A 17,185-nucleotide genomic window follows, 5' to 3' on the forward strand; every position below is an offset into this window, starting at 1 on the left:
ACTAGCACGAAGAGACGATCAGAGAATAATTATCTCCGATTGCCTGCTCGCACATGCGCTAGGCAGTCTGCAGTGAGAGGGGACTGCCGGTCTCAATTTCACATGAACAGCGCATCTGTCCCACTCCACTAATTACCACTTCAAATAATAAGCGTTTACCTCGGGCGATCCCACGCACAGCACTGCAATATCATCCACCCACAATGCGCATAAGCTGTAAATTAGTAAAAGAAATGAATGTGTACTTATCTCGCTGCTGCACAGCAAAGAAAGAGGACTTTAGTGACCTACCATTATATACCCAGAGGGGTGCATGTTGATTGGTGGAGAGAAGGCAAGCAATGCCTTCTGGGTTATAAAGTTTAAAGTGTTATTGGCTGCTGTTTTGCATCAGTTAAGAAAGAGAAGCATAATCAGAAGCTTTCATTAACTGACATAGAATTTAATTTCCAACGTGAAAGTTTGCTCGGTTGCAATGTTTTCTTCTTCTTTGAAGGTATGTTTATATGATCTCATAGTTAGTGACAGGCACATTGTGTAAGAGAGATAGTGAGGCTCAGGGGGAGAACTATTGGCAAAGACAAGAGGTGCTAAAGATCAAAAGTAGGACCCCGATTCCTGTTATAACTAGAGATTGGATAAATCCAAGGATGATCTGATGTTCGGACCAGTACATGGGATTATAGAGTACGGTTGCCAAGTTCTACTGTGAGAAGGTGAAAAAGTACTGGGACTCATGATGTGGGATTCTTAAATGTTCTGTGGAGTTGTAATTGGTGGTCACACTTTAGCTTTATTCAGAATTCCCGTTAGACTCAGTGGAGTGCAGGCATCTTTGCTAAATTTCTGTTGTTTCACTTAAAGCTATGCAATACTCTTTACTTGATCTAGTTAGAGTTTTCCCAACTAATGCTAATGAGCTCAGGCTTAGTTAGGTAATTTAGATGTACTCATGTATAGGCAAAAGGACTGGAAATCATATACTGACCAACAGATTTTGTTCCTTGTTTTCTACTTTATTACTGAATTCCTTGTATGCTTTATGCTATCAAGGTTATCTTTGTCAGACGATTTGGACTGCGAGTAGTGATTCTGTATTTTTACAACATATTCTTGAGACTTGTATACATCAGTTCAGCTCTGAATTTGCAATAAAACTACATTTAATCCCATTTATCGACTTTAGGGTCCTCACTGTGTAGCCAAATGGGCTACGCTATAAATTGAACTTTTGGATGAGGTTAACGCATTTTTATTTCTCAGGTATCTGAAAAGGTCCATTGCAGGGAAATTTGTATATGCGGCTCAGTGCCCTGGCAGCAGCAAAGAAAGAGGAATCAAGATGGCGATTCCATTACTTAAGTGACGCTTCACTGTGACTGGAGCATAGTATGGTAGTCATGGACACAGCAACCACGATTGCTAACAACCTACCACTTCCAGCATTTAGCTACACCACCCAACCTTGGCCAGCCACTCTTCGACCCATGAGAGCACAGAATCAGCTATCCACTAAAGACATTAAAACCCTGCTCCTATACTACAATGACCACGCACCACCATGCAACACACTAGTCTTCAACATACAGCCCATGGATTTCAAAAAAAGATGAAATCCTCGAGAAAAGACAGAACACAAACCATGAGAGCCTAATTACAATCATAAGAGAACTAAATCCCAATCCCCGTCACACCCAAAACCAACCATCAAATATATGTTACTAAACTGCAGATACGCGATCAAACATGCCACAGACATAGCCGAAACCATTGTTCACCATAATTTTGATATTCTTTTCCTGACAGAAACCTGGCTAAATCAATGGTCCGCACCGATGCTCGACTTACTCGTTCCTCCAAACGACACCATCCAACACCTCGACAGACAACATTAACCAGGAGGAGGGATTGCAATCATTCATGAGAACTCTTTTCAAGTCAAAACCTTCCCTGTAGACAACCTCACATCCTGCGAATACATCAGTGCACAAATCTACACAGCAGAGAAATCATAAGCCAAAGTACACCTCTTTTATCACTCTCCAGGAGACAACCTGCTGTTCATTGAACAGATAAGGGAAACAATCACAATACATTCCATGCTACACCCCAATGCGATCTTTCTTGGTGACTTTAAACTTCGCTGGAATGACGAGGACGACACACAGGTCTCTACCCTTAAACAGTACCTAACTGATCAAAACTTGACCCAGTCTTCCACAAGCCCAACACACAACAAAGGCTCGACGCTCGACCTAATCATATCCAGAGAAGGGGCATTGTCAATAAACTCAATAACACGCAGACTGGTCGGATCACTACACAATATTATTCCAAATCCTTTCAAACACACAGACCACCAAAGGGCAACTAACCAAACAAAAATACTGGTTCAGAGAAACCAATAACATAGGCAACGTGAAAATGACAGAATTGTGAAAAAAAACTAACTCCCCCTGCAAAAAACAGTATGTGTTAGAATTAACTGAACACTACAACCGAACAGTATCAAATATAATGGAGGCAGTAGCACCTCTAAGACTCAAGAAGCAAAGAATAGAACCTTCCCAGCCGTGGTACTATCAAAGCCTAAATGAGGAAAAGAGAAGTCTTAGAAAGGCGGACCAAAGATGGAGACAGGAACCCTCAACGCTACTTCTAAGCAAACTACATCAACGATGAAACAACTACAAGAAAACACATCTGGGAAGCCAAAGCATCGTGCTTCAGAAGCCAACTAGAAAATGCAAAAAATCATCCAAAATGAATGTTTGAAATTGTCAACCAACAAACGGGGGTGAACAAGTTTACTAAGCTCAGTAATAACTCAGTGGAAAAATGTGAATCGTTTGCCTCATTGTTCAATGAAAAGATTTTAGAAATCGAAAAGGAAATTGCAACCCTCAATCCCAGTTCACAAGACAATATAGGCAATGATCACTATCCCATCAATGACCCTACGCACCAGATGATGGAACAAGGGATGAACCACCCTTACAAGACCAAAAATCAAGCCACATGGAGCGAGTTCTAATCACTAACAGAGGATGAGGTCCTCAAGTTTTTACTTTCTATATAACCAACCTCACATTTTAATGATCCCATCCCCTCCACGACACTAACGGAACTAAGTCACATCTTCTCACCTATACTAACAGGGATTGTTAACATCACTAAAATAAGGCCGCATCCCAGAATGCCTTAAGACTGGTCAAGTGACACCCCTCTTGAAAAAAGTGGGTGCTGACCCTTCAATCCTGAGCAACTTTTGGCCGGTGTCAAATATCCCCTTTCTAGCAAAATTGCTGGAAAAATGTGTGCACAACCAATTGAGCGAGCACACTGAACATTTCAATCTACTCAACAAATTTCAATCAGGGTTTAGATCAGGACAGAGCACTGAATCCGCTATTGTCCATATAATGGATGACACCCTGAAGATATTAGACAACAACGACTCGTGCTTACTCATACTCCTAGACCTCTCATCAGAGTTTGACACGGTCAATCACAACACCCTACTACAAGTACTAGAAAAAAGAATGGGGCTATCTGGGAAAGTGCTTGCTTGGTTTGCTTCCTTCCTATAGAATGGCTCCCAATGCATCAAACTTGGCAACTCACTCTCTGACCCCTCACCAATGAGGTGTGGAGTCCCCAATGGTCGACCATCTCCCCCACACTCTTTAACCAAATAGGGAACCACTAACTGAAATCCTCAACCAATCGAACCTTGCATACCACATGTATGCAGACGACACACAACTATACTTACAGATATCCTCCCCAGATTACGTTATTCAACTAAACAACACTTTAGTCAAAACCCAGTCATGGCTCTCTCAAACCAACCTCAAGCTCAACTCTCTGAAAACCGAATCCCTTCTTTCCTACCCACTAAACAGCTCATCACTCATCCAAGATTGGCTTAAGCACCTAGATGCACTCAATTGCAAACCTACCATCATTGACTCCACGAAATGCCTTAGAATAACATTGGACAAGAATCTAAATATGAAAGCTCACATCAGTGTGACCACATGCAGTGCAGCATTTCAACTCGGAACACTGAAGAAAATGAAACCATTTCTACCACCTTCTGACTTCAAACAAGCAGTACAAGCACTGGTGGTCTTCAGACTAGAATACGGCTCGGCGACCCTGGCAGGACTACCGAAAGTGAGAACAGCTCCACTCAAAACAACTTTTAATGCGGCAGCGAGACTGGGAACAGGAACTAGACGCTTCGACCACATCACCCCATCGCTTAGGTATCTAAACTGGCTTCCTCTTGAGGCAAGATCTCAACATGAAAATTGCCTGCCTCACACACAAAGAATTACACTTCAAAGAACCAAGTTACCTGGCAGAAAATATTTGAATCTCAGGTGGCACCCGCTACCTAAGAAGTGCTAACTCTCTCAGGCTTGAACCTCCTAGATTCCAAAACCAAAAAACGTACACACGATCCTTCTCCGGGGCAGCACCGAGGATCTGGAACTCATTACCACCCAAGTTGCGCCCTAACCCATTGACCCTCTTGTTCAAAAAAGAGGTAAAAAAGATACTAATAAATAGATTTCTTGCATAATCTTCAAAGTCCTACGACACAAGGATGGTATAAAGTACAGCAAGTTTTAGATGGATCAGAGACACGTAGTTTACAGGAGAACCCTCATAAGCTCTGCTTCTCGGGATACCTGGATCCGAAGAGTCTCAAGAGCAGCAGCAAATACCCACCATGGATTGGATAGAAGAATGAAGACTAATAGAATATCAATGGACCAACTGTTGTATAATTATGGTATATGTTGCAACACCCCATTGTGACTCTTATACTTTATCTGTCAATACCTTTCATCTTGCTCTTTCAACTCTATGTACAGCGCTCTGATACCCATAGGTCATGTGTGTGCTTTATAAAACACTCTAAAATAAAAAATAAAAAAAATGGAGTGTGTTCATGGGTGTGGTGGAGCGGTCTAGTGGTTGGCACGCACGCCCCGTGACATCACAGGACGTCCAGCGGCGGCCATTTTGTCAGAGTTAGAGCGCCGATTTCAACGGGTGCGGAGCTCCGTGCCGGCGCTCCTGTGAGGAGAATAAATACATCGTACCAAGACACCGTGTACGTGTGGTTATTACAGCGAGTGGCCACGAGGGCAGGAACATTACAATGGCGACGAGGTGGTGATAGGGGGGATGGCCTTGCACCCTGAACCCGAGCCCTCAGCAACATAAGCTCCGAGGAAAAAAAAATACACCACGTGCAAGCCACAGGGGCGTGGCAGAGCAGCGGAGGAAGCGCCCACCAGCACAGGCGCAGGGAGGCGCACAGAGCGCACCGCACAGAGCGCACCAGCAGGGGAGGCCACAAAGAGTAACTGTGTGCCCCGGTGCAGAACAGCGAAGGTACAGGCCACGACCAAGGGGAGAGAGAGCAGCACCCTGGAGGAGGCAGGCAGCAGTCCCGCGGAAGAGTCCAGTCAGGAGGACAACGAAAGGGGCAGCGACGTTGGAGAGGACGAGACAGCAAACGCACCCACAACAGGAGGAGGACGCGCTGGCAGTAAGAAGATGTCCTCCCAGATGTGCTCCTTAACGAACCCAGTACCGTTCTTGGCCAAACCAGGGGAGCCTGAGATGCCGTGGGACGACTGGAAAAGGTACTTTTTAAACTACCTTGCAGCCCTGGAAGAGGAGGGCGACACTCCATACACGAGCTCACGGCGGAAGAAGATCCTCCTACATCATCTGGGCCCGGCAGGGCAACGAGTGTACCAGGACTTGGTGAAAGAAGACAGAACGGCGGCAGGCGACGACGTGTTTCAACACGCGTTAGATGATCTGGATGCCCACTATCGGCCAGTGGTGTGCACGGCGATAGACAGGTACAACTTTTACCATCGGAAACAGAGTAAAAGTGAATCAGTCGACGAATACGTGCCAGCTCTACAGAAACTGGCTCTAACATGCAAGTTTGGTACCCTCCAGGAAGAGCTAATAAGGGACCAAATCATAATGCACACTGTGAACACGAGTATCCAGGAAAAACTGTGGACCAATGGTGACGCGCCACTGAAAACAGTTGTGGCCCTAGTAAAGAAAGCAGAACTTTCCAGAAGGTGCGCGGAGGCAGCCAAGCGCGAGAGCCTCCCAGAACAGACGGTATGCAAGATAGAAGACCGGACGGCGACAGACAGAAAACAGCCAGCGTGGCAACAAGGTACACGGACACACAGAAGATTCAACACTAGGACGCCAAGAACGCAAGGACAAAGACAAGGGAACAAGACGGCCTGTTACAGGTGCGGCAGCGGCACCCACGCAGCCAGCGACAAGGGTTGCCCGGCATTTGGCGCCAAATGCTTGTATTGCGGACTCATAGGACACTATGAAAAGGTGTGCAGGAGGAAGTCCCAAAGGCAAGAAGTGAAGTTCGTAGCCCAGGGAACACGAGAAGAAGAAGAAGACGGGGACAGAGATGAGGATGATGAAATCCTGATTGTAGAAGATCAAGTATTGGGCATAGAGAGCGTGGCGGACAGAAAACCCAGGTGCGAAATGAGGATAGGGGGCATACGAACCACCATGGTGGTCGCCATACACAATAGTACAAAGAAGGATATGGGCGGAAGACTTTGCGCCAAGCACGACATACTACTTGAGGCCCACTGACATCCATCCTGTAACCTTCACAGGGGAACCGATACCCATGGTAGGGTACTGTCCGCTAACCTTCGAATTCCGAGGCCGCACATGCGAAGGGAAACTGTATGTGGCGGAGAAAGGACCATCGGTGTTGGGCTGGAGAGACCAAGGAGAATTGGGCATAAAATTGAACCCAGGAGGACACACGCAAGTCCTCATGACCGATGAGGGCCAAGACACCGAAGGACGGCGATGGAAAGAAGAATTCCCAGAGGTATTTAAAGACACCATTGGCCGTATGGCGAAGTTTACACACAAGATCCAACTTAGAGCGGGAGCACAGCCAGTATCCCACAAGGTGCGCAATATACCGTTCCGCGCACGGGTTGCGGTGCAAGAAGAGCTACAAAGGTTGGAGGACAATGGCGTGATCGAGGCGATCGATAACGCAGAATGGTTGGCTCCCTTAGTTGTGGCACAGAAGCCCAACGAGAAGGTGAGGTTTTGCGTCGACCTTAGAGAGCTGAATAAGAACATTGTAGTCGACAAGTTCCCGCTTCCCAGGATTAATGAGATGCTAGCGAAAACCCAAGGGGCGCAGTGGTTCTCCACGGTAGACCTTACGTCGGCCTACCACCAGATCGCCCTGCATAAGTCATGCAACCACCTGACGTCGTTCATTACGCCGTTCGGGTGCAACAAATTCCTGAGGATGCCGTTTGGACTCGCGGCCGCGGTCTTCCAGAAGTTGATGCATAAGCTATTCCACAGGAAAACAGGCATCCAATACTTTCAAGACGACATCTTGGTAATGGGAGCCTCCCGTGACGAGCATGACAGGAGACTGGCAGAAGTCTTGACGGTGCTGAAGCAGAACGGGCTCACGGCCCAATGGGACAAATGCAAGTTCGGCTTGAACACAGTCACATACCTGGGCCATGAAATAAGCAGGCACGGTATAGAACCCAAATTATCTAATGTCGCCGCAATCAAGGAAGCGCCCACACCATCGAGCAAAGAGGATGTAAGGACCTTTCTGGGGATGGCGGAGTTTTATAGCAAGTTCGTACCCCATTTCGCCTCCAAAACCCATCTAATGAGGTCACTTCTCAAAAAGAAGTCCACCTTCATATGGACGGGAGAGCATCAACGGGAATTCGAGGAAGTGAAAAAGAACATCAGCGAGGCAGTGCCGATTCACGGATATGACCCGGAAGCCCCCACCATGTTGACGACGGATGCCAGTGATCGAGGGCTGGGGGCAGTCCTGACGCAAAGGACAGTGGGCGGAGAGATAGCCACGATTAGCTTTGCATTGCGAGCGCTAGCCCCGAATGAAAGCAAGTTCAGCGTCATTGAAAAGGAAATGTTGGCGGCTGTGTGGGCGATGGAGAGGTTCCGACAATTCCTATGGGGCGGACGTTTCCTGCTACGCACAGACCACAAGCCGCTAGTGAAGGTCCTCACATCAGGTGGACATGAGCACGCCATGCCACGAATCGCGAAGATGACGCTCAGATTATTAGATTACGTCTACGACGTAGAATATCTACCAGGACACCGGAACAAAGTGGCGGACTTCCTGAGCAGGGCAGCGGCCAAGAAAACCGCAGAAGTCCACGAGGAAGGTGGTTGGGAAGAATATGCAGTAGCATTTACAGGCGACCACAAAAGAGCAATAAGTGCTCAAGACTGGGAAGAGGAGTACGGGAATGACGAGAAGTTGAGCGCAGTCAAGGCGTACGTAACAAACGGATGGCCAGAGAAGAGATTGTTGGGTGAGGAGCTCAAACAGTTTTGGGAAGTCAAGGAAGAACTGTCCCTAGGAGAGAAGCCGTGGTTCTTGCTGCGCGGTAACAAAGTGGTTCCCCCACACTCACTGAGACAACGCATATTAGCCATCACCCATGAGGGCCATCTGGGCATCGTAAAGACCAAGGGGAGAGCCAAGGAGGATTACTGGTGGCCGGGAATAGACCTGGCAGTAGAACGACATGTACGAGGATGTGAGCACTGCAGCAATGCGGACAAGACTCAAAAGATGTTGAGACCACCCCTGGGCAAGTACGCATGTCCGGATAATCCATGGGAGGAGATCTCCATCGACGTCCTGGGACCCATCACAGATGCCGACAACATCCAGAAATACATTACTGTAGTGGTAGATCGATATTCCATATGGCCAGAAGTCCATGTGGCAGACAATGCAGAGACGGAGACGATTCTGGAATTCCTGACAGACGTCTTCATAAGGGAAGGTATACCCAAAGGGATTCTGAGCGACAACGGCCCGCAATTCACCTCCAGCAAATGGGTAACCTTCATGGACAGAAACGGAATCACCATCAGGCACACCCCCATCTACCATCCGGCCGGGAAAAGGGCGGCGGAAAGGTTCAACAGAGTAATCATGGGATCCGTTTAAGCAGCGATCAGCCAAGGAAAGGACTGGGAAAGGGAGTTGAAAAGGCTGATGTGGGCCTATCGGATTACCCCCACCTCAACGGGGTACAGTCCGTTCCGAGTGCTAAGGGGACGAGAGCCCTTCACAAAAGACAACGTTGCCTGGAAGCGCCTCACCGTTCAGAGTCATTAGTCCCCGGCAGTAGTGCGGAAAAACTGGGAGAAGGCACAGGCAGTATACACTGAACATTATGACAGGAAACACAACACAAAGGAGGTGGCCCTGGAAAAGGGAGAGTGGGTGAGAGTCAGGCTACCCACCCCGAAGAAGAAAGGGGACAGTAAGTTCACACCGCCGTTCCAAGTGCTGGAACCGTACTCAAGATCAGCGCTTCTCAGTGATGGGAAGGTATGGTCACAGGACCGCATGGCGAGGTGCTTACCCTTGGAAGAGAAGACACCGGTAGAGGCGACGCCCGCAGGGACACCACGCGGAGCAAAGAGTCCAGCGAAAGGGCGAGAGAGCCCCCCGGAAGGAATGGAAGGGAGTCCTCCGGTGGAAATGGGACACAGTGTCTGCGAGGAGAAGAGAGGGCAGGAAGGAGAGGCCCAAGAGGACAATGAGACCAATGAGAAGGGACATGCAGGAAGGGAAGGCGAAGATGGGGCATCAGATCGACGGAGCATGACAACCACTCCGAAGGCTGGCGAACCCAGTAAGTGGACAAGACGGGGAAGGAGAATCACACTGCCCCGGAAATTCGGGGAATTCTGCATGGACAACAAGTAAGACTGTATATGTTCTAAGGGGAGTAAGTTGGGTTTGTGTTGAAAAAGGGGGAGATGTGGTGTAGCGGTCTAGTGGTTGGCACGCCCGCCCCGTGACGTCACAGGACGTCCGGCGGCGGCCATTTTGTCGGAGTTAGAGCGCCGATTTCAACGGGTGCGGATCTCCGTGCCGGCGCTCCTGTGAGAATAAATACATCGTACCAAGACACCGTGTACGCGTGGTTATTACAGCGAGGGGCCACGAGGGCAGGAACATTACAATGGGATATGAGGTTCTAAGTTTCATGTGTTTTAATTGGTGCTGTGTTTTTCATGCAATAAAGATAGAGAAGCATAATTTGAGCCTCCAGTCCTGACGTACAATTAAGCTGGGCGCGCGTTGCATGCAGTGCAAAGGCCAGCCCCTTACATTAAATTCAAACCAGCAGTGTTTGCTGAGTAAGGCGCCACATTGTCTACACGCGTGGAACAGAGACACCTAGGCTCTGGTGTCCCAAGCAGGGCCTAACATATTGAGATTGGACCAGACAGCGTGCTGCTGTTAATTAAAAAATATTGCAACCATATACTACAATCAACACATTAAATTACAAATAACAGGTAGCCTATCACTTAGCTGAATCCCACTGAAAAATGGGAACAACGTAAGGATGTCATAACAGGCTACATGGAACAGTATTACGTGTTTGGTGGTGTATGTGGTTATTTTGTTACTTGTTTATTTGTGTGACTAGGAAATATAGTTATGAATTTATTAAAGGAACGAACTTGCAAACGAACGCTATTTAAAGTCAAAATAGAGATGGATAATCCTCGCCTCAGGTCATGACCACGTCTGTGCAAGTATGGATCCATGCGTAAAGGAGGTGGGTAGATTATTAAAACTCGTTTCCGTGTAGATCAGCCTTTTATGTATAGTGTAGTCTATCATCTTTGTCTATCCTGCCTATGAGTAATTAGTTCAGTCCCTCTTCTATGTATACGCCCCTTTCCTCCAATCGGCGCGCTCATTCCTCCAGGCCGCCTAGAGCACTGTGGAGCCGCTCTCACCTGAGGGGCCATAGAGACGTGGTGTAAACAAGAGACCCGTTTACGATTATTTATTTTTTAATTTTTTTTTCGTTAACCTCTAGGACACAAAGGCGTACGATGCCCAACTTCTGCGCGGCCCCCAACTGCACACAGAAAAGCACGCAGTCAGACTTGGCCTTCTTCAGATTCCCTCGTGACCCAGAGAGGTGAGGAGCTGATACGTGGCAACTTGGGGCATGTAGGGGCAGAGTAATTCATATACTCTACGAACACACTGGGCAATATAATGCGACTCAAACTTAAGCCTCACGCTAGGAATCGATTTAGCGACGTTGCAATCGGTGTAATCTCAAAGGAGGAGTGTAAATACTTGGTGATGAGTGGTGCGCATGCGTCTTATTGTAGCTGGCCTGTCATAGTTCTAGACCGCTAACTATAATGCTCACGCGTGTGTTCCGTAGCCATATTGGATGTGTGTATTGGCATTTTCCTGCATCCAAAGGTATTATTTTTAGTACATGTATGAGGTCTTCTTTTAACGTGAAGAGAGACGCGTCAGGGAAGACGGTAAACTAATATGACTTTATTAAGACCAGCTACAATACATTACAAGTGAGGAGACTCCGTCGCCACTCAACAGCCTCCCCCCCCCACTCTTCATCTGTTGTGTTCCATGACCCTTTAGAACAGAGTCTGCAAACTTTTTTTCTCTGGGACCCCCTTCCCTAAAAATTTTTCAAATCAGCCCCCTCTCCAAAACCTTTTGGCAAGGATTGGAGTGAGGGAGGGCTGAGAGAATGGGGGGTCGGGCTTTCAGGGGTATTTTTTTATGTAGCTCATGATAATCCACACTAAACGTTAGATTTTTGAGTAAATGCATCAAACAAAAACAGAAATGAGTCAACAAACTCTACTTCCTGTAATTGGGGGTGTTTTGTGCCCCTCACACTGTAGGGCCCCAATTCAACAACACTTGTTACACAATGATAGCACTGACCCAGAGTATGAGGCTGTCTTCTTTGCCTCTTTAGCCCTTACTCACCATGTCTAGCCAATTATTCTAATCTTCCCCTTTCAGAAATCAGCTCCCAATTATAGACTCTCAGTAGCAAGCCAACTTAAATGCCAGCAAAATATATGAGCCTAATTCCCCTTTTGTAAAGTAAGATGGTCATAATTGTGATCAGTGGGACTTCAATCTCCACCCCCTACCGTGTCCTTGAGGCTCAAGCTTGGGTTTCTCCTCTGCATCAATATCCCCCAAAGGCTCGGAATTTTGAAGCACATCCCAGTCAACAGTTGTATGTAGACCGGGATATGTGTCAAAACCCCATGGTGGTTTCATGGGAACTCCCATGCACTACTCATGGAATGTCTCCTTAATGCAAAGTAACACAAGGAAGCATATATTGTAACTTTGTGTTGCCTTGGAAAACAATCCAACGCAAATCCTGATAAGTGTTGGATTTTAAATCCCAGCATAACGCTTTGTGTTAGTTTTGAGTTACAAAAGTAACGCAAACCCATCGCAAAGCATTAGTAAATCAGGGCTCTAAACTGGCACTGCACAGCCTTGCATTATGTTTGATTACAATCCAATGCATATTGTGATTTACAATGGATTGTAAATACCAGCACAACACTTTGGTTCAGGTTTGCGTTAAAAAAGTAAATCAAACCTGACGCAAAGTCTTTATAAATCCAGGCCTAAATAATTTGCTACAGCATGTCATATGCTGTGCCATAGTTACCAACTGTCCCGTTTTTGCAGGAACAGTCCTAGCAATTCGGAGACTGTCTGGGGTAATATTGCAGAAACAGTTCCTCTTTATTACACACAGGTACACAAACAGGAACTTTCTATCTGCAGTAGCCCTGTGCTGCAAAGAGGCACAGGATTTTTTTCTTCAAATTTTGGCAACTATGCTGTGCGTAATACAATTTTAAAATAATAACATTCACAGTGCTTTCTGTTAGAGATTGGGACCTTGTAGCACCATAAATGCAGAAGTCACTATTGCTTACTACACCAACCAGGGTTCAACTTTGACTCTCTTTTGTCACAGACTTCTGTGTGATCACATTACCCAACTGAGGTTTTGAAACATATGAGTGCTTTTGCCACTGATTAAGTCACATTTATTTTTCATCTAAAGTATGTGTGTTATTTTATGTGCAGTTAACCAAAGGTGAAAAAAACAAAAACAGGTACAGAATATTTTGTACTTTTATGCAGGTCATTGACCCTGCCACGAGTCTGATTGCTTTATGCCCCATGCAACTTAGGATCACAGTTCCCGTGCTTACACTTTAATGGCTTTATGTAAATTAAGACAGCCTGGAAACATGCCAAATAAACAAGGTTGTACTTTCAGGCTTACTAACAATAAAGGGTGGACTGTGTGCTATATTTATCCAGGTCCAGCATACATGCCCTTCAGTACTACAAACAGAAAGGTATTCAGTACCTAATGAACACTTTCGGTTGATGTGTAATTAGTGTGTAGTGAAGTACACACTAGAAGCAGGAGGGGGTTTCCTCCTTTCGGAAAGGGACCCTCACACACCCCCCATCAGTGGGGTGTCTTGCTTCATCTTTGGGTCTGCTCCTTATCGGGTCGACGCTGCAATATCCGATTGATGCCCTTAACTGGGCCTTTTGGCAGAGATCTTTTTTCCTTATGCCGCAAGGTGCAATGCGTGTGAGGCCTCTAGTGAGTGTAGATGTAGTATGTAAAGGAGTGAGGTTAAAACAGGAGGTAGTGGTCCATCCAGAACTATTTTAATGATTGTGGCCACTCTCCTGGCTAAAAACGTGAATGTAGTGCACCCCTGTTATAAGGTCACGGGGATCTGCGCTCTCGGGGTCAACATGTTTCTTGCCATTATTTCTATTTGAAGGCAATTCTTCAGGACCAATGCAAGATCTATCCACACTTTTTGGTAGTGGTACACAATCAATTAATTAAGTGACCACCCATACAGCACCCTAAAAAGTGGTACCTGCAGATCTAGGATATCAACCTGTAAGAAAATAGGGAAGCATAGAGATATATCAGAGCATTACATGAACCTACCATACTTGTCTCGTGTTCTAATTGTAAAGTAAAAAAGTGATAAAAGGTATGCATCACTTAAGGTGGTAGTGATCATGCACACGGCGATATGGAGCAGCATTTCAGAACAGCAGTTTTTGAGAGGCAGCATGTGAGGTGTACCGATGCTGCGTGCGTTCAGTGAACTCACCCTATTGGGGTCAGAATTATGTTTCGTCGGTGGCCGGCAAGTTCCAACACTGAATAGTGCAGTGTCCTTGGGAAGGTGGGAAATAAAAGGAACATTCATATCATGCTCGGTAGAGTCAATGAAAGTTAAAAGAGATGTAGTACGTATGAGGCTGAAATACCCCAAGGTTAAGGGTCGATGCTAGTGAGGCGCGTATATCATGTTATCCCGAGTCCACATTGGCTAGTGTAGCACCCTCAGTCAAGCCCCCCCAGGCCCAACCAAGTAGGTAACACTGAGGGGCAGACCGGGATGTCCTCACTTGCCACATGTGTCAGGGAATAGCCTCCGGGTATCTTCAGCAACATCGTGTCTACGTAATAAGGAAACAGTGAGTCCCAATGAGTGGTTTCATGGGAACTCCCATGCACTACTCATGGAATGTCTCCTTAATGCAAAGTAACACATAGGAAGCATATATTGTAACTTTGTGTTTCCTTGGAAAACAATCCAACGCAAAACCTGATAAATGTTGTATAGTAAATCCCAGCATAACACTTTGTTTTAGTTTTGAGTTACAAAAGTAACGCAAACTCATCGCAAAGCATTAGTAAATCAGGGCTCTAAACTGGCACTGCACAGCCTTGCATTATGTTTGATTATAATCCAATGCATATTGTGCTTTACAATTGATTGTAAATACCAGCACTACACTTTGGTTCAGGTTTGCGTTAAAAAAGTAAATCAAACCTGACGCAAAGTCTTTATAAATCCAGGCCTAAATAATTTGCTACAGCATGTCTTATGCTGTGCCATAGTTGCCAACTGTCCCGTTTTTGCAGGAACAGTCCTGGCAAGTTGGAGACTGTCCCGGGTAATATTGTTGCAGAAACCGTTCCTCTTTATTACACATAGGTACACAAACCTGAACTTTCTATCTGCATTAGCCCTGTGCTGCAAAGAGTCACAGGATTTTTTTTCCAAATGTCGGCAACTATGCTGTGCGTAATACAATTTTAAAATAATAACATTCACAGTGCTTTCTGTTAGAGACTGGGACCTTGTGGCACCATAAATACAGAAGTCACTATTGCTTACTACACCAACCAGGGTTCAACTTTGACTCTCTTGTCACAGACCTCTGTGTGATCACATTACCCCACTGAGGTTTCGAAACATGAGTGCTTTTGCCACTGATTAAGTCACATTTATTTTTCATCTAAAGTATGTGTGTTATGTTATGTGCAGTTAACCAAAGGTGAAAAAAACAACATTTTGTACTTTTATGCTGGTCATTGACCCTGCCACCAGTCTGATTGCTTTATGACCCACGCAACTTAGGATCACAGTTCCCATTCGTACACTTTAATGGCTTTATGTAAATTAAGACAGTCTAGAAACATGCCAAATAAACAAGGTTTTACTTTCAGGCTATTATAATTTAAAAGTACTTACTGAGACATTGGCGCTCCCCCTGGGAATGCAGCCACAGATCCCCAGGGAGGTGTTCCCCACAGTTTGAAGACGTCTGCTTTACAGCGTTGCCAAATTAAGTGGTGCACAACGGGAAAGAAATTAAGAACATATTTACATAAAATATTCAGTCGGTCCCGGCTATTTACGTAGCCATCATGCATAACCTTCAACCAATCCTCCAGCTAACGTCACAGAGGAAGGAAGCTCTTTGTGGAAGTAGAAGGGTGTCTGTCACGTCTTGAACATCGTTTCGATGCATTCCTTAGCGTTTTGAAGTTTTCATTTAGTTGAACACTAAAGAACTTCCTACTAGACATTTAGAACTGGGGCTCAAGTAAAGTTTTATTATGTATTCAGTTGGGCTCAGATAATTGAAAAAAATATTTATTGTTCAGTTGTTTATTTGAGTGATATGTGATGTAATCACGTCTGTTCCGATTGAGCATAGGTGGAAGTGCATGAAACACTTGCAGGACAGTGAAATTAGAGAAAATTGGTTACATATATGCCAACAGACCCGATGCAGACAGGAGACTCCTGATTTTTAAGCTAAAATATGTCTATATTTCTTTCACTCTCCCACCTAAAGTTCCCTCTGTTTCAATGTTAGTCAATGGGGAAAATAAGTTCACCTGATTATTTTTATCAGTATCTGCCTCTTTTCTGTATCGAAATGTTGGCATGTATGAACATATGAAATTAAAATGCGATCTAACTTTGTGTCTGTCTTTTGAACGCATGTCAATCAAGAATTGGGGACTTGCTTGAGTAGGCGTTTGAGTGCGACAGGTGCTGTTAATGTGTGCACAGATTATAAAGCAAAGAATAAACTTTTGGTTGGCTACTTGAACAACCTAGAGTAGTTAATAAGGGGACATGCATGAGCTTCACCGATTATGTGCTTTCCTGTGACACTGCTTTAAAGAAAAATCTGAGGTTTTTGACATACTCCAGCAATAGAGTCCAGTGTTTGAAGGCTACAATTGTTTAATTCGACGCAGAATATCAATTGTTGTCCTGGTGGGTGTGAATTTGATACATCAACATTCAGGGGGGGCTTGCTGATCTAAACTTTGCCATGAGACACTGGTCTCTCTCACCAAATGGAAGATCTAAGTTACCTTATGCCTAGATTGGCTGGTAACGAAACATTTCCAAGCGACTGTGAAGTAAAGTTTAAATTGCATTGAGGACACAGTGGTAAAAACTGTGCTTATCTTGTGCTATTCAACATACAGCAGCCTATACAAATATACATTTTCATAATTCACCGGGCATGTTAGAAAACTATAAACACATGGGGTCCTTATACTTAACTTTCATATTCTACCTTACTGTCTCTTCTAAGTTCATCTGCAATCTTCAGTGCACTAGTATTTCAGCATCTAGTGTCTTCATTCTGTTATGTCGAAGATGATTTCCTTTATCATTTCTCGCCTGTTTATTTCTTCACTATCACCTAGGCCTTCCTTTTCACTTGGCACCCTTTGAGCTGAATTAGGCGGTTTACAATCAAAGCACATATGCTTTCATAAACTTACAAGATGCTGCACTTTTTTTCAACCTGCATGAAAAAGGACTTTGAAGACAGAATTTTTTTTTAATTGCA

At 45.3% G+C, this 17,185-nt stretch overlaps 1 protein-coding gene across 1 annotated transcript in view; it reads left to right on the forward strand.

The window, feature by feature from the left end:
- The first annotated feature begins 10,828 nt into the window (after positions 1–10,828).
- THAP12 (THAP domain containing 12) overlaps positions 10,829–17,185 on the forward strand; it is a 139,026-nt gene continuing 132,669 nt past the window's right edge. The window contains exon 1 of the mRNA XM_085623280.1: positions 10,829–11,081. Coding sequence (XP_085479406.1) covers positions 10,993–11,081 — 89 coding nt within the window. The 5' untranslated portion in view covers positions 10,829–10,992. The remainder of the gene's footprint in view (positions 11,082–17,185) is intronic.

The sequence above is a fragment of the Triturus cristatus genome, chromosome 8 (assembly GCF_964204655.1).
Source record: "Triturus cristatus chromosome 8, aTriCri1.1, whole genome shotgun sequence".
Taxonomy (NCBI): Eukaryota; Metazoa; Chordata; class Amphibia; order Caudata; family Salamandridae; genus Triturus; species Triturus cristatus.